General features: G+C 35.6%; 2 protein-coding genes and 1 pseudogene across 5 annotated transcripts; all 3 read left to right on the top strand.

Moving 5' to 3' along the window:
• The first annotated feature begins 729 nt into the window (after positions 1–729).
• LOC123894844 lies at positions 730–2,567 on the top strand. The gene is made up of 6 exons (XM_045944920.1): positions 730–831; positions 911–949; positions 1,592–1,666; positions 1,826–1,909; positions 2,059–2,156; positions 2,271–2,567. Exons 3-6 carry the CDS (start codon positions 1,612–1,614, stop codon positions 2,397–2,399), a joined length of 366 nt encoding a protein of 121 aa, XP_045800876.1. The 5' UTR covers positions 730–831; positions 911–949; positions 1,592–1,611; the 3' UTR covers positions 2,400–2,567.
• Positions 2,568–5,680: 3,113 nt separating this feature from the next.
• On the top strand, positions 5,681–7,380 carry LOC123894843 (annotated as a pseudogene).
• Positions 7,381–8,939: 1,559 nt separating this feature from the next.
• On the top strand, positions 8,940–14,100 carry LOC123894842. 4 transcript variants are annotated; one of them, XR_006803927.1, is made up of 5 exons: positions 8,940–9,423; positions 10,791–10,860; positions 10,939–11,001; positions 13,544–13,586; positions 13,668–14,100. XR_006803927.1 is itself a non-coding variant. In XM_045944919.1 (4 exons), exons 1-3 carry the CDS (start codon positions 9,091–9,093, stop codon positions 10,992–10,994), a joined length of 459 nt encoding a protein of 152 aa, XP_045800875.1. In that variant the 5' UTR covers positions 8,941–9,090; the 3' UTR covers positions 10,995–11,009; positions 13,668–14,100. The 4 variants fall into 4 exon arrangements, 1 of the variants encoding a protein (XP_045800875.1); XR_006803926.1 differs by having other exon boundaries at positions 10,939–13,431; XR_006803925.1 differs by having other exon boundaries at positions 8,952–9,423; positions 10,939–11,009.
• The last annotated feature ends 9,458 nt before the right edge of the window (positions 14,101–23,558 follow it).

Here is a 23,558-nt window from a genome sequence, read left to right as displayed (position 1 = left end):
TAATTAGGAATTAAATAATAAATAATAAAAAAATTAAATTAAAGATAAGTAAAAAAATGTTTCTATTAATAGCAACTTATAAAATAGCAAGCACTTTCAATAGTTGACAAATGGCAAACTTGCTAAAAAAACTACTCTTGCTTTATTATATTGTATGATGTAAAATTTAGGCTTAAATATGCAAAAGGTCTCTGTAGTTTGGGGTCACTTGAGTTTTGGTCCATGCACTTCAAAAAAACATTCAAATTGACTATGTACTTTAATTTTACTTTTAGAAAGGTCCTCGAGTCCATTTTATTGATAATGTGTCACATTTTTTGCACACGTGACACTGATGATTCACGTAATTTTAGATGGAATGACAAAAATGCCCGTATTATTTGCTTGAAAACGGATTGGGGTAAAAAAAAAAACAACAACTAAGTGTAATTGTCAGTAATAAGGGCATTTTTGTTTATCCATATAAAATTATGTGAGTAATCAGTGTTACATGCATGTGCAAAAATGTGACATATAGTACAATAAAAGTGCAGAGTTAATTTGAAAATATTTTGAAATGTATATTTAAACGTAAAATTTAAAAATAAATTAAACTTGTATGTACACAATTTAATTTTGTTGGAGTACATATATAATGGGTTTAATGAGACCTATTTAAAAATTTTGGATGAGTGATATGAATATTTAAAAAATAGAATTGAATGACTAAAATATCAATTTAGTCTAATAATTTTCTATTTATTTATTTATTTATTTATATATTGTCCTGACATTTAGGGTTGACGGAGGATCTCTCTCCCCGACAGACAGACCCCATATCGCGTTGCGCTGGTTCGTTTTCTTCCTCTTCTTTCCCCTCCCCCGTTAATTTCACCGCTGTTTAATCTCGATTTGCATTTTTTATTTTCAGGTTCCTCTACTATTTTCACGCGTGCTACATTTGCTCAAGGTATTTTCATTCCTTTTCAATTTATCATTCATTCTGTGAATTCGTGCTTAGTGTTGAAAAACTTTGAATTGCTGAATCTTTTCTGTGAATTCGTGTTTAGTGTTTATCTTTCCCTATCCAATCCGACTAATCCCTAGGTAAATTAATCACTGCAATCGAATATAGATTAGCACCCTAGGGTTACTAGTTACTCATTCAAACAATTAATTCCGATTGTTTCCTTTTTCATAAACCAATTTACCACCGTTTTCTTAACTTTGATTATGCAGTTGTCGCTTCCGTATTTTCTTCAGTTGAGTTTTTTACATTAATGTGAAATTTGATTATTTAGTTTGTATTGTGATTTTAGTTGCAGCGCCTATAAATAGTTTCAAATTCCATTTTGTTTTGTATTTATTTTGTTAACCGTGTATGTGCACCCTCACACTTCGAGTACCGATTCATCTCTGTTAATTCCATTTCCTTGCTAACTAAATACTAATAACTTTCACATTTTTAACATCAATAACCAAACTGTTATTAGATTTGTAACTTATCGCATCTATATAGTATATACATATGCCTCATTTTATCATCGTCATTAAATTAAATTTGTCTTTCTATTGGTTTGCCGCTTTTAAGAATTTTGTTCTTTCATATTAGTTGTGCTCTTTTGGAATTTAATGGAACGTTCCGAGAAGCCGAATCCTACCAAGCCGAATCCCAAAGCGCTACGTGGTAACTCAAATCACCTCTTTTCAATTTCTTCAATGAAAAGACTACTCCTAGTTTCTGTTACACCTCTCACTCTGTCAAATAAGTCTTCTTTTTTTTGCTGTTGTGTCTGTTTGATGTATATGCCTTGTCTTCTTTTCTCTTTTCTTTTTTAACTTTCAGCCTATGAGAGGCTGATGCATCACAGAAAAGTCTTAACAAAGCCTGATACTGACGAGGAAGAACCTTTTGACCATGACCTAATGGGTAACTCAAATCACCTCCTTTCAATTTTAACAATGAAGACTATTCCATCAAATAAGTCTTTTTTGCTGTTTTGTCTTCTATTTATTTTGTGGTTGTTTGATGTATGCATTTTGATGTTGTGCCTGTCCTTTTTCTTTTTTAACTTTCAGAATTTTTGGAGGAAGTGCACCGTCCAAAGGATGAAATACCAGTGGGCATAGCTGCTGAAACGTTCCTTATGCACCAGATGATACTTAACGGTGAAATGGTAAGATTTTATGAAAGTTTATGTAGCCTTCAACTATGCTCTTGATTCAAGTTTCATAAATTTAGTTTCTTTGTGCATATTTGAATTCTTTAATATCAATCTCTAAACCGACAGGATATCAGCGCCGCCAGGAAAGAGGAGTTGCGTGCTTCCCTAATTGAAGCTCGTAAGTCTTCACAGGAGAAGCAATTGCTGCAGGCTGAGATCAAAAATATCTCAGGACAGTCACTTCACCCACAGTAGTATAATAACACATTTCTTTCCTTCATCCGTCTATATGTCCTGTTTATAAGACTTTTAAGATACAATGCCTCGTGTCTGTTGATCTACAAACAACTTCAGTGCACTTCACATGTATGTAATAAAAAATGTACTCTTAATGCATGTTTGTTATCTGTGGGTTTCTCGAAATCACAACACTCCTTGTGCTTGTTTTAGTTTTCAAAACTAAGTAGTAAGTATTATTGAAATGGCACTTGTTGTTACTTTATTGTTTATATATATATATAGAATGGCTGGATTTTTTTTTTGAAACAACATTTTATATACAATAAATGCTCCCTGCACAAGACGAACATGGAAAACCAACATAGAAATACAAGGCGCCATATATATGTGGCCCCGTATATATTGGAAAACCTTACAAAAATAATTTATAAAGTTATAGTTTCCAATGGTGATTTGATTTTTTCCATCCATAGACCGCTTGGTATTCTTGTTTTTGTTCTTCCTTGTCATGGAAGATTGCTGCTAGTTGTGTTTGTTTCGTCCTATGTTGCTTCTATTGAATAACTTTACTGATCATATTCTATACTTTCTAAACATCTTCCTCACTTTGAGGATATAGGTGAATTTTGGGATGATACAAGAGGAAATAGTTCTTTGACTTGTTATTTCTATGTGTCTGTTTGCTTTTTAACTTTTACGAGTTCTTGTCATGAGGATCAGATTGAAGCCCTCAATTGCAAGCTTTATATCCTAAACTCATTGGTCCTATTACACAGTTATCTTCCACATGTACAATGCATATATGCAAAGCCATAAACATAAATATAGAACTTAATTGTTTACACTTTTAGCTTTCTTTACGTGTATTATCGTAAGAGTCAATTTTGTCCATGATATAGTTTGACGACAAATGCGATTTCCTCTATTAATTGAATGTGAATTCTTGTTCCATTAGAGGTTCAAATTGTTGCTTGTCTGAAATTGGACTAGCCTTTTTTGCCAGAATGTTAACCATTTCATATTTGTGATTTGTGTGTCTGCCACCCATTTCACAACTTCTAGTAGCTTTTTGCGGTGAACATTGATTTACTTTTTTTTTTTTTTTGAAAGGAGTGGACATTGATTTACTTGATGATTGTTTGGTTTTGCATTTAAATGACCAATATCAACCGAAAGTTCAACAATGACTGATTTCATATCAACCGAAAGTTCAATAATGAAAGTACATTTTTCTGATAGCTGTCATATATAAAAAAATATTTCAAAACTTGCATTTTAAAGTTGAGCGTATTAAGAACCTGCATTTCGAAAAAAGAAAAAAAAAATACTGTCATTTAGGATTCTAGGATACAAATGCTTAAGATTTCATGTCAAGTGCTGCATTGGCTGATTTATTTCAACTGGAAGTTCAATAATGAAAGTATAATTTCTTAATAACTGTCATATATAAAAATATTTCGAAATTCACGTTTCAAAGTTGAGCCCGTTATGAACCAGCATTCCCAAATGAAAAATAAAAAAATTATTTTATATCATAGGATAAAAAAAGTTTTTGAATTCAAATTGAGTTTGGGAGGCTGGGAGCAATATTGGAAGCTAGGAAAAGCAATTTTATTTGGATAGACGAGGTCCTTGAAGAACTTTGGGCATAAAAAAGTTATTAATAAATTTGTGTTTGTTTTAAAAAAAAGTTAAATGGACACTAGATATTAGCTCAACTTAGGCATACATGTTATGTTATGTTGGTGTTATAACTTAATTAAGCATTGTTTTGTATTGCAACCGAAAGGAAAGACACCATATTTATAAGCAACCCTAATATCAAAGAAATATTTTTTTTGGTACAAACAAAGAGAATTTTCATTCACAATTTTTCTTCTAATTGTATTGTCAATTTTTTTGTTAGTTAGTCCAATGACTATAATTCCACCTTTTTAAAGTGAATAAATATGCGTATCAGAATTCAAACCTCGATCAATACAAATTACAGACAATATTTATATCAACTAAATTAAATTTACATGGTCATTATATTGTCATTTTTTTGGTACATTTATATTGTCAATTTATTCCCAACGAAGTTATATATGAGTTTATTGATGCAAATAAACTAGACAAATCGATTAGTGGCTGAAGCGTTGGGAGTTCGGGGTCTGATATGTCTCGACAGATCTGCTACTGTCCGAGCCTCGGCATGCCTTTTTGACAACATTGAAGCGTTGGGAGTTCGGTGGTGTTTACAATTTGCTCTTGATCACAATATGAAGCGAATCTCTCTAGCTTCCGACGCAGCTGTTGTTGTTAACTGTCTCAACATCAAATGTTGTATAGCTGCCATTGATTCTATAATTCTAGATTGTAAAATGTTGGTGAAACAATTTGATTTTGTGTCTGTTTATCATATTAGAAGGAACTCTAATGTTATAGCTCATATATTAGTAGGGTTATCTAGGAGTATTGGCTCCAAAACTTGGATGGGTTCACTCCCACACGAGCTTCAAGCTGATCTTATTTCTGTAACTTCTGTTGTGCTCAATTTTGGACTGTTGGTTATGTTTATGCTTATAGTTCACTTCCAAGTTCCAAATGCTATAAATAGCACACTATCAATCACTTATGCTTTTACTCTATATAGTCTCTTCTTGTCTTCGTGATCACACTGTTGTTCTAAATTTTTTTAGTTTTTTTCTTTCTTTCTAAATCAATTAAATGTTGAACCAGTATTTACTATAATTCTGTTATTTTGACGGTTCAATCATAATTTTTATATTAAATTGAATGTGATTTAAATTGGTTGAACCATGATTTAAGAGGTCTAGCCGGTTTAATATTCGGTTCGATTTTTAAAACACCAAGATTATGAACTTTAATTAGCTAGCCTCTTTTTGGAATCTAGTGATCAAAGTTTAAGTTGTTCTCATTTTTTCTTTTAAACAAACTTGAGGACAAAAATTGGTAGTTTTGTTCCAGCTTTTTAGTGACTTAATATTAAGGAAATGAGGTGAGAATTGGGGGTGTAATTACTTCCATAAGACACACAAATAATTTATTCAGGACCATGATCCTTGCATTCAATGGTTGCACTTTGTGGAAGTGTCACTTAACTCTTGAACAAAAATCTATTGTAGACAAAAGCTTCTACTTTTGGATCTTCCATTTCTTTAATAGATATAGTCTTGCAACTTAGCAATAATTCTCATTAATCAATTTTTTTTGTTCTCTTGCCTATAGCTTTGGTTACTTATTTTAAAATTTTCAGTGAGTCTTTCTTCTAGTAAGAATCTTTGCAACATAATATGGCAGAGGCATCACTGCCACCAGGTTTTCGTTTCCGTCCAACCGATGAAGAACTGATTGGATACTATCTTAAAAGAAAAGTGGAAGGACTTGAAATTGAGCTTGATGTTATCCCAATTATTGATTTTTACAAATTTGATCCATGGGAGTTACCCGGTAATCTTCAATTTTGCATTTCGATCATTTGCATCATAACATACATAAACATAAAACATGTACCGCAGGGTCTAGCACAAGTGGTTGGTGTGCAGTGCATGTGAGTGTTGTAAACTCCGAGGTATCAAGTTCGATGACTACTCATTAAAAAATTTATAAACATTTATATATTTCAGAAACAAGATTGTTCCTTTTATTTTTTATAAAAATGATCGAAGGAAGTATCAATTTTGACTTGTGAGTCTTGACACACAACCTATTAGCTCATAAGAAAATATAGTATATCTTTATGAATAGTGGAATACTAATATAGGGGATATAAGGATGGTTCGGTCGCTGAGGTCGAGAAGTTAAGGTGCAAAGTGATAAAGAGCTTGTAGAGTTCGATTTCCTATCTTAACTTTTTCTTTAGCTTTTAATCATTTTGAAGAGCATAGCTTTTATGTTGTAAAAGTTGGTTCAATAGGATTCTTTAAGTCAAGCTTTGGAAAAAACAAAGACTTATTTTTTACTGCATTGTATCTGATAAGGAAATGTGAGAAGCCTAATTCATGAGGTGTGAAATGCAGAGAAATCATTTCTACCGAAACGAGATTTAGAATGGTTTTTCTATTGTCTACGAGATCGAAAATATCCAAATGGATCAAGAACAAATAGAGCTACCAAAGCTGGCTATTGGAAAGCCACCGGAAAAGAGAGAGAGAGATTGTGTGCGAGTGTGCTTCATCCACCATCACAGGTTACTGCAAAACACTTGTTTTCTATATTGGAAGGGCCCCTTTAGGGGATAGAACTAATTGGATCATGCATGAGTATCGCCTCGCCGATGATTTTAGCCAAGACTTTAAGGTACAAAAATAATACAATAATTAAGTTTTTATACAATAAACTACATTTGTTTTGACCTTAATTTGGTGTGTATGCACGCGTGTGTGTGTGTGTGTGGTTTTTTAGGGTGTTTTTGCTTTGTGTCGAGTTATTAAAAAGAATGAGAAGAGCAAGAGGGCAGAAACAAGTTCCAATGATGTTACTTCTCAAACAAGTTACCAAAATAATGACAGTGGATCACAAAATATGGCTCCAATTGCTGAGTTTAACAATGTATCCATAGAAACTAATCCTTCAAACTTCTGGATCTCTCCTGATATGATTCTTGATTCTTCAAAGGTATTTTTTTATTTTGTTAATTATTATCATAGGAACCAATTAGGAAAATTGAGATTGAATAGCCTATAATTTGGAGATGTAACTAAAATTTTTGCTACATTTACTGTAGGAGTATACTCAAGTACAAGATGCAGTGTCTGAATATTTTCCAAGGTGTGACTCGCCACGGCAATCATTGGAACATACAACAATTTCACCTAGTTTATCATACTCAAATTTTAATGGTGAAATTGTATTTTCTGATAATACAAGTCAAATTGGATGTATGTCACCTTACTCAAGTCAGGGAAATTTCATGGACTATTATGAAAATGGGAATGTTCCTTATGAAGTTTATGATCAGCTTAACTCTGTCTCATATCAAGAGCCTTTCTAAAATCTGAAAACAAAAGGAATATCAGTGTAACTCTTTTTCTACCATGCCAAATTAGGACCAAGGCCTAATTTTAAGGCAACAAGTGGAGATTAGATTTGATGAAAAAACTATGTCGGTACTAAGGGACCTAGGTAGTAGGTAGTGAACCATGATTTTTTTAAACCAATATGTTATTTCATTTTAGGGGACAAGGGACATGAAGGATGCAAATATTGAAATTGAGTAAAATAATTGTCCCTCATCACTTTTTTGTTTGGTGTAATAACCCCGATTGTCTCAATAATATCTAAAGTGTATTGAGAATCATAAAATTTGAGTATACCTTAGAGCATCATTATCGCAAGGTCCTTGAATAAATTTTTAGGCTAAATAGTCGATCCTTAAATTTTATTGCCGTTGGAGAGTGTATAGCTGGCGGTGCTTAATTCTTAGTTTTAGATTAAATTAAAAGAAACATTGTTTTTCTCTTTCATTCATCACCCCCAGAAATTCCTGAGAAAGAAAAAGAGATAATTAAACAAAAGATACGAATGTGGTTGTTGCTGACTTGCTGTGGCGGTGGGAGAGATGAGAGCGCGAAGAGAGAGGTTGAGGGTGGAAAGAGACGACGAACTGGTGCGGCGGTGGGAGAGGTGAGGGAACTGCGGCGATGATATTATGCAATACTGATTTTTTTTTTTTTGACGGCATGCAATACTGAATTGTATATCAGGAAAATGTTTGTTTGCTATTCTGTTTCCTGAGTGTTTCAGGAAGGGGAGTGATAATTATATTTTAGGAAGATAAATATCTTTATGCTATTCTGTTTCCTCAAATAAAATTTTAGGGAGTTTTTTTTTTTTTTTTTATGAAATAATGGAATTGTATTTCAGGAATATATATATTTTATGCACAAAGCAATTTTTTTTATGCCCACACATAAATATATAATAAATGTATTTCTTTCTTTAAAATTTATCTGGTTCAATTTTATTTATAGCATATTCATTTAAATATTAATTCTATCATGATGAATTAATATTTAAATTTTAATCAAAATTAAGTAAAAAGTATAAACAAATAATATAAATATATGTGGTATTGTGGGACCTAATTAATAGTGTTAAATACCTTAAAATAAGAATTTCTGATCATGCAGCAAATGTCTGAATTCCTTAAGAGTTGCTTAATCTTACATGACACAGTATGATCCATATGAATAGTGTTAAGAACCTCAATTTAAGTATTGAGGATAAAAATGCTATTATACTCCTTAATTCTTATGATTCAATTTTTTACTTATTAAAAAAAAAGAATAATGCTAGCAACACACTCTTTAACAAACACACTCCAACACACTCTCTTTTATTGGTTGAAATTGACATGAGTTCCATAAAAAAATGTGGACCCATATAACTTTTATGGGACCCATATAAATTTTAACCAATAAAAAAGAGTGTATTAGAGTGTGTTTGTTAAAGAGTGTGTTGCTAGCACTCCTCTAAAAAAAACCTTAACCTCTGCGAAGTGCGAACTCGATTAGCGTCAATTAGCCGGAAAATAATTAGCTAGACTTGAGATTTTTATTAATTAATTTATTTGCCAAAATACACCTCGAATTTTAATAATTTGGAGTTACATCCTACATAGTATTTGATATTTGTGTTTACACTTTGGTAACAATATCGCATAACAAAGAAACAAACCAGTTGAATCTCATCTTGTTGAATCATGGCAAAATCATATGAATCCGCACTTAGAAATCATATATCACGGATTGTATCAAATATAAAACCCCATAAACCGAAAACAACCCAACCCGTATCGCCGAACCGGGTCACGACTCCACGAACCGCTAAACAAGACGTCACTGTTAAGGTTGAACCGCCGAAGAAGGTGGAACCTGTGGAAACTCGAAAACCCCTTTCCAAGGTGGTCGCTGATTGCACTAGACGGTGGTTTCATGAAACGCTTAAGGAGGCCAAAGGTGGGGATAGCTCCATGCAACTTCTTGTTGGTCAAATGTATTACTCTGGCTATGGTGTTCCTAAAGATCCTCAAAAGGTTTTATTTTTTTTATTTTTTATTTTTCAATAATTTTGTCAATTACACACAAAAGGGTCTAGGGATTGTTTGCTTTGACTTTATTTAAGCTTATGTATTGACATAAACACTTGTAAGAGTTTGAGAATTGAGAGGGATTATGAAAACAACTTATGACATGTCTACCTATTTTGAGCTGAGCTTATTTCCATTTTTTTTTTTTGTCAAGTAGCCTAGTGGCTAGAAATTCCACCCTTAAGGTGGATAAATGGGATGACTGAGATTCGAACCCCGATCCCTTGCATATATAATGTAATGTCCTGCCAACTGAGCTAAGCTCACGGGACATTTCCATTAGCTCTCTTAGATGGAAAATTCTAATATGGACCACTGTGGATCAATACAAGTTAATGACCATCCATACTTTTACGACTAAAATACTAAAACAACGGAAAATAAAAATGTAACTTGTATTGAACTGATGTCAATGTTTTAGCTATAAATACCATGAGAGTCGTGATTTCTTACTTTTAAAGAGTATTGTCGACTGTCGTTATGATTTCTGATAATTTTAAGTATTGGTCCACATTAGGCCGGCCACTTATGAAGGTAGTCCACCATAGCATTAGCCCGCTTAGATAGTTTATATGAAAAGCAATTTGACTTTATCCTATTTTTTGCTATAGAAGTAACTTGTACATAAGCAGTTATATGATAAGCATTTATGCTTTAAGTGTTTAATTAAGCTTTTTACTTTATCCAATTAGGACATATCAAAAGTACTTTTGTTATCAAATATTTGATTTCAATATTGTGTTATTCTTCACTCCTTTGGCATTGGCAATGAAGCTGAGGTTAGATACAATGCTAGGAAGTTGAATTTTCTTCTCCACATTTCATTTATAATACCTTTTATTTTATTTTAATTTGTTTATCAGATTGTTGTTATTTACTTTTAAGCATGCTGTATGATTGAATACTATCACCTCTTATGATTTTTCGTAATCCTACTTTCTGGTCCTTACATCTATGTAGTATCACCAAGGCGATGTCCAATATTGACACGTGATTTCAGTCAATTACTTTCATTGTTTCCCGTTCAAATTATTACTGATGTCGAGGTGTCGGTGTCAATGTCGTGTCGGGTGTCAATTCGGTGTTAATGCATTATAGCTTAACATATTTTTCCTTCTACTGCTTTTGGGGACAGGGAAGATATTGTAGGACTTCTGAATTTTGTTGAGTTGCCAATCAAAACCCACGGCTGCACCTGCACCTACATACTGCAGCTATTATATGAATCTTTATCATTTGTATGCTATTCCATGCTCATGAAATTATTGGCTGCTGAATCTTGACCATACTGTATTGCAAACTTTTGTTTATAGGGACATGCTTGGATTAGTAAAGCATCAAGAAGTCGAAATTCAGTTTGGCAAGTAAGCGAAAAACAACCAGGTAAGCTGCTCTATCTTATCGTCAATTACTGAAATGTGGTTTTATATATTCTGATTGTTTTATTTTATTTATATGCAGGTTACAAAGCAAGTGATTCGGATTCATCTGAAGAGGAGAAGAAATCTACTGCTTAATTTTCAAGTATGAAGGTAATGGTTAGACTTTAATCAATGCTTTGTTATTCTTTAAATTATTACGAGCTTGAATTTCAATTCTATAATAAAGCATATGATAACTTGTTGGAAAATGCTTGTGCTTATACACTTTGGCATCCAAAACATAAGTTGAATCTTCTTAAAATCGTTAACTATATGCCTTGTTGTAGTAATGCCTAGACGATGAGAGTAACTCCTGTACTGAGGCTTTCATCTATAATCCTCAATTCTTTGGAAGATCATAGCTACAAATGCAATTTCACAACTCTGATTCTGACTAGCATATAGTGTATGAGTAATGCTAAGGTCACACTTTTAACACACCCTTTTGACACACTCCAATCATAATTGAACATGTCATCCACTTCTTCTTGTTGGTTTACCTATTACCGGTTTCAATTTAAAACACTAGTAACCATTTATTTATTTATTTATTATTACTTATTTTTCTTTGCATTTTCGGACTTTGTCTATTCGTGTTCTCTTCTTCCTTTTTCACTATCACCAACGAGTTCTTTGGATCTGACTTCTTCTCTTGCCACTGGGGAAGCGTAGAGTGATAACTTAATTCATCCATGGTAAGCAATAATTGTTTTGGCTACATGTGTTTTCCCAATTTGTAATGCATCTCCAACACGTTCACGTACACACCTTTGAATTTGATCCAGAAAACTACATGTGGCAGTGGCAAATTAAGTAGAAACAATAAAGCAAATGAAATCCAAAGAAACCATTTTTGTGAGAATATCATTGGGTGAAAAAAATTGAAAATAAGGAAATAAGAGAATCAAAGCAGCGTTAAAGAAATCGAGAAATACGGTGAAAAGATTGGATTTTAAAGAAAAAATCTTGAATTGGGTTTTAATTAGGAAGAAGTAGAATTGAACTTGTCTTCTGTAGCCATTGCCATTTAAATAACACAACAATGAAACCTTCCTCTAAAATCTGGAATTGAAACGGTGAATCATTTTTGTGTAGCCATTAGAGCTTGATATTGAAACGACGATAAAGATAACTGATAATAAGGGTTTCTGGAGATGGAAGAGACAATGCGTAAAAAAGGTTTTTATTTTTTACAAAAAGGTTTTTTTGTTGTCAACCTGCTAAACAGGTTACTAGGTAAAGGATTACAAAAATAGGGTGATGTGGCCCAATAGATAGAGGTGTGTTGAAAGGAGTGTGTTAGTGAGTGTGACCTTAGCACTCCTCTATAGTGTATTTAGATGTAGCTGTAATAGCTGCCTGATACTAATTAGTAGTATGATTGGTATCTGGGTGTATTCGGTATGAAACGATAAGCTACAGTGTGCTTATGTATAAGTTATTTCAATAAGAAAACATAAAATAAAATCAACTTATGCACATGTCATAAGTTGTTTCTATAAGTTTCCCCAAACAATCTCACCAGCGCTTATGTCAGTAAATAAACCCAAATAAGTCAATCCAAACACGACCAAGTGTCGGTCAAATGGGTGCTGCACTTATTTTGGTTTGTATTTAGTCAATTAATGCATACTAGGATAATCATGAGCATGCAATGTATTTGGTTGTTGCTGCAATTCGTATCAAATGCTGCTTGATAATAACCAGATGTATGATCAGTATTTCAATCGATGTAGTTGAATGATAAACTTCAGTTGGGCTGATCAATGTTATAAGTCCTTAAAGAAGGTTGGGCAACAAGGCGTCAGTGTCTATCTTGAGTGTTTTAATAGGATCACAGTGTGTATTGGTGGCACGGGTGATGATAAGCAAGTTTTATCATACTGAAATATTGCAGTGCTTGTGAGCACTAACAAAATGATATTGGAGTATATTTGCCTCATGGGATGTGAAAGATGTTGATCGAGGAAGCTTTTATTGAACAAAATGATATTGGAGTAAAGACATATTACTTCTCAATACATCATTGTCTAATAAAAACATAACAGTGGCGGCTTTAGTAGCAGAACAGAGGATGAAAAACAGGGAGCTGCAAACTAAAATGGTGGGTGTGTGAGCACGGGATTAGCAGCAAACTAGGAAGAAAGTGCATGGCTGAGGAATGTAACAGGGAATGCCGGTTAAGGAATGGCTAGAAAGACCATTGATCAATGAATGTGCTCAAACTCGTAAGGGTCAAGATGAATAGAAGCTGCTTGGTTCAAATATATATATGATGTTTGGCATGAAAGGGAATGATTTTTGCTGCTATTTGCAGTGGACAATGACATGTATGAAAAATGCTACGCTACATGCATTTGGTAGTGGTCACCTTCCATGACACACATGCACGGCCAAGCCATAAGCGAATTGATAACTATGCTTGTTTGTGATGACAAATGCTTAAATACTTTTAGGGTTAGGTTGCGAAACTAGCAAGCTTGCTTGCTACTATGGTGATACTAAGGGATCAGGACTGTTAACGATAATCTAGGTTGTGATGAGCTTTACTTTTAATTCTACTATTACCTTTTTTCGTGCTATTACTTAGCCTTGGATGCGTGGTAAGTAATAAAAAGCCTGATTTTATATTTCTGATAATGCAGACTACATCTCTGACATTGCTCTCCGTTCCATTTGTTTCAAATTGTAAGTATCTGTACTTCTTTGGGTGTTGTTTATTTGCAAATGTAATCATAATATTTGACACGATTCTTATTTCTTATACAGAAGACCATCCTTAACTGTCTTCACCTTATCTCGGGCGGTATGGCGTTCATTAGGCATTACTGCCTTGTGATGAAGAGTAGGAAGTGTTTGAAATCCTTGTTCGAGTTTGCTGCATTTTGCAGCAAGTATTAGCATGCATGTCCCTCTTTATACAAGACAACTGTCTTTTTTCAACTTTTTAAAATAAACTTATCTTTTGTATCCTATATGTATATGTAAGTATCCGTGTTGCGGTGAATAATTATTGGATCAAAATAAAATGCTTAGATCAACTTTGTTAAATTAACAACTTGCGGTACAAGTAGTTTGGGTGGATAGAACTGAGAAGTAATATAATGCAGTAAAAACATTCAATGATAGGGAGTTTCTTTTTCCACTTCCACAGTCACTTCAGATGTAACTTCCCAATAATATACCAAGTGCTTATACATCATATATTTGGGTGGATCTTGGACATAGCTTTCATAGTGAAGCAACTAAAGTTTTTTTTGCTCTCAATTAAATTATTGTTCAGTTAGTTATATTAAGAGGAAATATTTTTATCGCCTATAATCTTTGGAAGAAAAAACCATTTTTTAATATAAATAAATGACAACAAAATTTACCAAAACTGATGATTGTATAAAAAAGGCATTTTTGTTCACATTTCCACTGAACATGCATGCAGTTGAAAATTGATTTTTGCACATCAAAATCTTGATGTCATATATTTAATCTCTGTACATTTTCTTAAAATGTGTAAGTTGTAGAAGATAAAAAAGTGTAAGAAAAATATTTAGAATATTGTCAAAAGAAGAAGTTATAAGAATAAATAATACAATTCCCGGTAATTTAGAGTTTACCCGCAAAGTAAATAAAGGTGAATAAGTAGGGTGTTTGGAATCCCGACTCTTGCATATAAACTACAACTAGTTTAAAGACTACTCCGTTTGCATGGGTCAATTAACTTTAATTGGATATTTAAGTTTATCATTATATTAATGTAGAAAATTTATTTAGAATAAAATATTTAAATTTGTTATAAAACATTGTTAAATATAAGTGAAACTATTGTGTTATTTTTTGTAAAACTTATTTATCCAATTTTTTATGTTTCAGTAATAAATAATGGTCCCGTGTATATTTTTTAATCGAAAATTAGAAATTTTATTAGGAATATCTATGGTAATTTAGTAAATTTGATATTAATTAACTTTATTTTATTATTATTAATAGTTAGTACTATATGAAAGACATGCGTCCTATATTTCTCTATAACGTCCTCTATAAGATTATAAGTGCTCGCTAATAGGTTGAAGATTTGTCTCGATAAGTGTGTTTCCCAGGAGTAGTCAGCATTTGTGGAAGATAGATTGATTCTTGATAATGCTCTTATTACCTTTGAAGTGATCCATGCTTTGAAGAGAAAAACTACGGGGCTACTCGAGATAGTGCTGCTTTATGATGCTTGGGACTGTTGTCATTTAGATGGGAGATCTAGTGATATCACGATAGGGTACGTAGGGTAATTAATTTGGTTTTATTAAGTGCTTGTCATGAGGTTGATTCATTTTAGTCAGTCTTTTATAGTATTTGTAAAGAGTCGAACCGCTGTTCACACGGCATCGGCGGCTCTTCCGACTGTTACCCTGAGGCTCTACTTTTCTTAGGGAAATCATTACGTTGAATTTAATCATGTTTAATTCTGAACTAATATATGAACGGTTGCAGGCTTGCAGCGCAATGAAATTGTCAATGGTGTTGCTGAAGTCGAAGCAACGGGTGAGGCTGAAGGTAGTAACTAACTAGGAACCGCCCACACCTTACACTTTTATTGTTATCTTCAGCTATTTTCTTGTGACTTTTGCAGAGAAAGAAAGGAGTGCCTTCATTTTGGCTCAATGCTATGTGTTGGACATAAATTTGGTATTTATCAATTAAATATAATTGGTGGGTCCAATATTTATTTTGGAGGTTATATTATCAAAACAAAACTTTCAAAGTTGATGTCGAGAACTCCTTATGTCGAAGCAGAAAAGCGTTTCGAGAGCTGTAGAAGATGCGTATAGTTTTGGTTTTACCAGGAGGCTATCGAAGGCGCAAGATCGAATCGAGAGATAGTTGGGCCAAGCCCAAAAAAGAAACAACGAACGGCCCAAAAGATCTTGGCGCGCGCTGAAGGAATGAAAGATGAAAGTGGAGAACGTGGTCGACGTGGCAAATGAAGGAGCGTCCAGATGATCGAGAAACAGTTACCACTTAGTAGTAGTATTTATAGTAGTTTTTCATTCGGAACAAAGGTCACAAAATTTATACAAACATTCTCTCTAAAAATTCTAAGTACTCAGCGATCGAACGAACGGAATTCGAAGGAGAAATGTATGTTTTGTGAACCATCTTTATTTGTAATTGTTTTTCATTCAATGCAATGCAATTTGTTTTCCAGTAATTTTTTCTAAGTCTGAATCCAGATACTTGCTTGAGAAACTGCTACTTCGAGGCGATTCGAATTAGTTTCTCTTGTGTGCTTTAAAATATTTTAATTCCTAAGTGTTTGTTTCCTTAGTCAAACGAACATTCAAACAGTTTTCTTGAAACGAATAAACACAAAATTGTCCTGAGATTTACTAGTTGATCTCGCGAGTTTAAATACTTAAACTAGCGGTTGTTTACCAAATTCCAACGTAAACAAATTGGCACGCCCAGTGGGACGGGTTTTGTGTTTGTTAAAGTTGTGTTTATTGTTATATTGTGGAATAAAAAAAAAAAAAAAAAAAAAACTTGTTTCTTGCATATAACTCATGATAAGTTAGGTTATGGTTAAAACTACTCAGAGATCTAATCCTAGTAAAACTCCAAGTTCTAGTGCGATGAGTAGTGAAGCAAGTTCGAGTGGTGGAGTCGATCCGCCTCCACAAAGTTTGGTAACATCTGAGTTGGTGAATGTTCCAATATTCTCCAGTCCAACCATTTCGACTGTGCATGATGTTATTCCAACTTTGCCAGTACCAACTATGGCAATTCCGTCCGTAACTGCTGGTTTTGGACGTTCGAAACCACCATCAGGTCAGGGCTTTATGTATGGGCCTCCCCCCACACTTGGCTTAGGAATGCCAAGTTTCGAACCTGATAGGTATACTTCGTCAAGGGTAACTCCCACACCCTTAACGACTGCATCTGTGCTGTCTTTGAGACAGCAAATGGATGAGAGCAACCACGAAATGGTTAATCTCTTAACACAACAAATAGGTACTGTGTTTAATCCATTAATTCAGAATACCAATGAGAGTTATCAAATGTTGGCATTTCAAATGAGTCGAATTGCAGATTTTTTTGGGACACCTCCACCACCTCCTAGAGTAAATCCCATTACTCCACAAGTAATATTACCTGCAATGTCTTCGACCCCAGTGCAGCAGAGGCCAACCTATGTGGCTGCTGAAACAGTTCCTAACCCAACACCTACGCCAGTTGTACAAGAGGAAACCTATTATCCTCACGAGGTTAATCAAATGCCTCAAGTAGTAAATCAAAACCCTCCTGTTATGAACCCAAATCCACAAATGGTACATCAGAACCCCCCAGTGGTAATGGTTAGGAGGAACCAGGATCCTGACGAGGTAGTGCGAGAGGTGCAAAACAATAATTTGCTTGGCCAGCACAATTTGGCTAACATGGTCGAAACGATTTTGGCCCAAAACGGCCTAAACACGGGTTGTCGAAGGCCAAACTTTGTCTCTGCTTTCACTGAATATGTGCTGCAAACCGAGTTACCAAGAGGTTGGAAAGTCCCAAAATACACTAAGTTTGCTGGGGACACTAATGAGTCAACCGTAGAACATATTGCCAGGTATCTAGCTGAGTCGGGGAATTTGGCGAATAATGAAAACTTGCGAATGAAGTATTTTCCTAATTCGCTTACCAAGAATGCATTTACTTGGTTCACAACTTTGCCTCCCAATTCGATCAATAGTTGGGCCCAATTGGAAAGGATTTTCCATGAGCAATTTTATATGGGCCAAACTAAGATAAGTCTGAAAGAGTTAGCCAGTGTAAAAAGAAAAAACCAAGAGTCAATTGATGACTATCTAAATAGGTTTCGTTTGCTGAAATCCAGGTGCTTTACTCAAGTGCCTGAACACGAGCTAGTGGAAATGGCTGCTGGTGGGTTAGATTATTCAATTCGAAAGAAATTGGATACCCAATACCTTCGAGACATGTCACAGTTGGCTGACAGAGTGAGACAAATCGAAAGGTTAAAAGCTGAAAAAGTTAGAAATTCTAAGTTTCAGAAAAAGAAAGAAATAGGTTTTGTTGACTCCTATGATAATGAAATTGATTATGAAACGAGTGATGAATACTTAGATTTCGACGATAGTGATATTAATGTGGCTGAATTAAAGCCTGGGCCTCCTTACACTTGCAAATTGTTGAGGCCGTCGAATGGAAAAAATCCTATCGAACCAAAAAATGATAAGTTTGTTACGAAGACTTATACTTTCGACATCACTAAATGTGATGAAATTTTTGACTTATTGGTGACTGACGGCCAAATTATTGTGCCAAAAGATATGAAAATACCACCAATAGAACAAAGAAAGAAAAGAGGTTATTGTAAGTTTCATAATTATTTGGGACATAAAACTTATCAATGTGTTGTTTTCAGGGATTTGGTGCAAAAAGCGCTGAATGAAGGAAGGCTGAAGTATGCTGATAAGGCTAAGCCTCCAATGAAGGTAGATTCAGATCCTTTGCCACCTGCAGACGCTACCTATGTCGAAGTCTATGACTGCAACATGGTCGAAGTGATAGATGCTACTGCTCCAATCAAGGCTGTGCCTGAAGAGGAGTATGAAAAGAGGGTACGTGAGGTGTATCCCAATGCTGAGGAAGAATTGGTGGACTTCCTAAATAGGTGCAAGCTGAAGAATGCTGAAGTGATGCTTTGCCCTAGATGCAGTGCTGTGTGCGACAAAGAGGCTACTGCAGGCCTCCAAAGTGTTGTACCTTATGCTGAAAACAAGAGGAAATGGCCAAAATCTAGGCCAAATCAAAAAGCTTGGCCTTACAGAGGAGCCAATTGGGGAAAGCCTATTACCAAAGGCCTTTCGATCCAGCAAAGGCTAGGCCCCCAGAACACTTTCAAACCATCTGGGAGAGCACCTGTTAACCAATGGGTGAGTGGACAGTATGTCACTTTCAATCGAAGGATGATGGAAAATGGAAGCTCTAGCAATGTTAACGTGAACATTGTAGCTGAACCCAAGGGTTCAAAAGTGGTAGCTGGGAAAGAAACAGTGAATGCTGCCACTGAAGTCAACAAATACTCTTATAGGAATAACTATAAGGGAAAAAATCCTATGACCCGCACTCAGTGGCGAAGGTTCCAGAGGAAACAAAAGTTGCCAGCAAAAGAGGCTGGGGGCAAGGCTGTTGCAACCCAAAAGGTTGAAAAGGTCGAAATGGCCAAGAGGCCAGTAAAGGAGAGGCTTTCCATAATATTGGAAGAGCCAATAGCTGAAAATGCCCAAGGAGGGGCAGAAGATGAAGATGACATGGAGGATGATGATCTCCTGGATGAGGGGTCTGATTTTGATGTCATGGTCAATGTGGTGTCGATTCTGCCACTGGAATATGATATACCTACTGAAGTCAATGAGCTGGAAGAGGACTTCGAAGCCCTCAATTTGGCTGATCATAAGCCAATGTGTTATTATGTTATGCAAAATGGTTGTGTCGAAGAGCAAAAAGCTGTCTTCGAAAAGCCAGATCTGGGAATGCAGAACCACTTGAAGGCTTTGTTTATTAGGGCAAAAGTCAATGGTGTGGGAATCAATAAAGTCTTAGTGGATGGAGGAGCCGTGGTGAATATCATGCCTCACTTCATGTTGAAGAAATTAGGTCTCTATGACACAGACCTTCATTCCCACAATGTGGTGTTGGCCAACTATGAAGGAAAAACTGGTCATTCCCTGGGGGCAGTGCAGTTGGAAGTTTGTGTTGGTAGTACAGTTCGAAAGACCTTATTTATGGTCATAGCTGCCAAACCTAATTACAATCTGTTATTAGGTAGAGAATGGATACATGGTGTTGGAGCTGTTCCCTCAACCATGCACCAAAGATTAATCATCTGGAGAGAAGATGGTTTAGTCGAGAACGTAGAAGCAGATCAGAGTGCATATGTTTCAGAGACAGACACTGTGACTTTACAGAATTTCGACAAAAACCTGGCCTCGATTGCTCCTTGTGGTGAGCAAGATGCTGCCTTCGATCCAAATGAAGTGGTATCAAAAAATGTATACCACTCAGTTAAGTTGCATCCAACCCATGGCTTTTGTTGGGAAAGGGAAGACATAGAGAAACCCTTGTGTGAGGATGCATACCCACCAGTGTCTGGATGGGTCAACCATGATGAGTTTGATGATTGAGTCCCCAGCATGGGATCGAATTACGGCTTACGCAGCCGAGAATAGAATCAAAATGGCTCTTGAGGCCATTAATGTTCAAGAAAATATGGCTGTCGAAGCCAACGATGACTTAAGGGATGAACTGGCCTTGGAGGCTAGTGAAGTAAATGATGGGAAAGAGCAAAGGTTAGATTGCATCTATGATGATGAGCCTTTGGGTTTTGAGAAAGATCCACATAGTTCGATTCAGAGAATGCAAGCCCAAGACCCTTTGCAGGAGGTTGATATTGGAGATGGCTCTGTTAAAAGGCCAACTTACATTAGTGCCAATATAGACCCAACCTTGAGAGAAAAAATGGTCGAGTTGCTTAAGACATACAGAGACTGCTTTGCATGGGACTATAACGAGATGCCTGGGTTAAGCAGAAATCTTGTCGAGCATAGGCTACCCCTTCGACCAGATAAGAAACCTGTAAAGCAGCTTCCAAGGAGGTTTGCACCGGAAATCATGACAAAGATCAAAGCAGAAATCGAAAGGTTGCTCAAATGCAAGTTCATTCGAACAACCAGGTATGTGGAATGGTTAGCTAACATTGTTCCTGTTATTAAGAAAAACGGATCACTTAGGGTTTGCATAGACTTTAGAGATTTGAATAATGCTACACCTAAGGATGAATATTCCATGCCTGTAGCCGAAATGTTAGTTGACTCAGCAGCAGGGCATGAATATTTGAGTATGTTAGATGGCTATTCAGGTTATAATCAAATCTTTATTGATGAAGATGATGTGCCAAAAACCGCATTTCGTTGCCCTGGCGCTTTAGGCACCTATGAGTGGATAGTGATGCCTTTTGGATTAAAAAATGCTGGAGCAACATACCAAAGAGCCACGAACTTAATTTTTCATGATTTTATCGAAATATTTATGCAGGTTTACATTGATGATATTGTTGTGAAATCCTCTTCCCAGGATGAACATATCGAACATCTTAAAAAATCGTTCGAAAGAATGAGAAAATGTGGATTAAAAATGAATCCACTGAAATGTGCTTTTTGTGTACATGCAGGAGATTTCCTTGGCTTTGTTGTGCATAAGAAGGGCATAGAAATTAATCAAAATAAGACAAAAGCTATCATGGAGACAGAACCTCCAGGAACAAAGAAACAGCTTCAATCTTTACTAGGAAAGGTCAATTTCTTGAGAAGGTTTATATCAAACCTAAGTGGCAGAGCTCACCCTTTTTCTCCACTGCTGAGGCTCAAGAAAGGTGATGTATTTGAATGGGGAACGGAACAACAAAAGGCATTTGATGATATCAAGGCATACTTGTCAAAGCCTCCAACTTTAATGCCTCCTATTCGAAACAAAGCAATGAAGTTGTACATTGCAGCGTCAGATTCGACTATTGGAAGCATGCTCGCACAAGAGGATGAAAATGGCGTAGAAAAGGCTATTTACTATCTAAGTAGAATCTTGAATGATGCTGAGACTAGATATAGTCCAATTGAAAAGCTTTGTCTATGTTTGTATTTCTCTTGTACCAAACTTAAGCAATATATCAAACCAGTTCATGTTTATGTTTATTCTCATTTTGACATCATTAAACATATGTTATTAAAACCAATTTTGCATAGTCGAATTGGGAAATGGGCGTTAGCTTTAACTGAATATTCATTGACGTACCAACCCCTGAGGGCTGTAAAAGGTCAAGTAGTGGCTGACTTTCTTGTTGACCACTCGGTGGTTGAGACCCCAATAACATACGTAGAACATGAACCTTGGGTATTATACTTTGATGGCTCGAAGCACAAACATGGTACAGGAATTGGAATCTTAATCATTTCTCCTTCAAAGATTCCAACAAAGTTTAAGTACAAGATTAATGGAACTTGCTCCAATAATGAAGCCGAGTACGAGGCTTTAATTGTAGGTCTAAAGATTATTTTGGACTTGGGGGCAAAACATGTTAAAATCAGAGGAGATTCTGAGTTAGTAATAAGACAATTGACAAAGGAATATAAATGCATTCAAGAACACTTGATGAAATATTTTGTCATTGCCTTCTCGCTACTAAAACGATTTGATTCATGTGACATTCAACACGTGCCTCGGATCGAAAACCAAGAAGCAAATGACTTAGCCCAAATTGCTTCTGGTTATAAGGTAACGGGGAAAAAATTAGATGAGATAGTTGAAATTAAAGAAAAACTAATCTCAGGTGAGGTAATACCCCATCAGCTGGGGGCAAATGAGCTAAATGTCGAAAGGGAGTCCGAAAGGGCTGATGCACACTTTGATGAAGCAATGACTGAAGTCTTCGTGATCGACAATTTGGCTGACACGGACTGGAGACAACCCATTGTTAAATACATAGAAAATCCAACAGGTACAGCCGATAGGAAAGTTAAGTATAGAGCCTTGAACTACACAATCATGGGAAATGAACTATTTAAGAAGACTCCTGAAGGGGTTTTGTTGAAATGCCTAAATGAAAACGAAGCGTATGTAGCAATTTCAAATGCCCATAGTGGAGCCTGTGGTGCCCATCAAGCAGGCCATAAAATGAAATGGCTTTTGTTTCGACAAGGTTTGTATTGGCCTTCCATGCTTAAGGACTGCATAGAATATGCGAAAGGCTGTCAAGAGTGTCAAAAACACGCAGGGATACAACGCGTTCCTGCCAGTGAGTTGCATTCGATTATCAAACCTTGGCCTTTCAGAGGGTGGGCTTTAGATTTAATTGGTGAGATAAAGCCCGCGTCATCCAAGAACCAACGTTATATACTAGTTGGGATTGATTATTTTACCAAATGGATAGAGGCTGTTGCCCTAACAAACGTGGATCAGGAAACAGTGATCAATTTTATCCAAGATCATATTATTTATAGGTTTGGGCTTCCTGAGACGATCACTACAGACCAAGGAACGGTGTTTGTTGGTCGAAAGATGCAAGATTTTGCTGAACAATTGGGTTTTAAGCTAATGACTTCGACACCTTACTATGCTCAAGCAAATGGCCAAGTTGAAGCAGCCAACAAGGTTATAATTAGTTTAATTAAAAAGCACGTTGCCCAAAAGCCAAAGAATTGGCATAAGACCTTGGATCAAGTCCTATGGGCATGTAGGAATTCTCCTAAAGAGTCAACAGGTTCGACACCTTTTCGACTAACATATGGTCACGATGCCGTGTTACCTGTTGAAATAATGATGCAGTCGATTCGAGTACAAAGGCAATGGGAACTACCCCCTGACCACTATGAGAACATAATGTTAGATGAGTTAACAGACGTGGACGAGGAAAGGTTGCAGGCGTTAGATGCTTTGATTCGACAAAAAGAGCGAATTGCTAGAGCATATAACAAAAGGGTTAAATCCAAACTCTTTGACGTAGGAGACTTAGTTTGGAAAGTCATCCTCCCCATGGACAGACGAGATCGAGTCTTTGGAAAATGGTCACCCAATTGGGAAGGACCATTTAAGATTTCTCAAGTTTTGTCAAATGGA

Source organism: Trifolium pratense, linkage group LG7 (assembly GCF_020283565.1).
Source record: "Trifolium pratense cultivar HEN17-A07 linkage group LG7, ARS_RC_1.1, whole genome shotgun sequence".
Taxonomy (NCBI): domain Eukaryota; kingdom Viridiplantae; phylum Streptophyta; class Magnoliopsida; order Fabales; family Fabaceae; genus Trifolium; species Trifolium pratense.
This window is presented reverse-complemented; position numbering and strand designations above follow the sequence as displayed.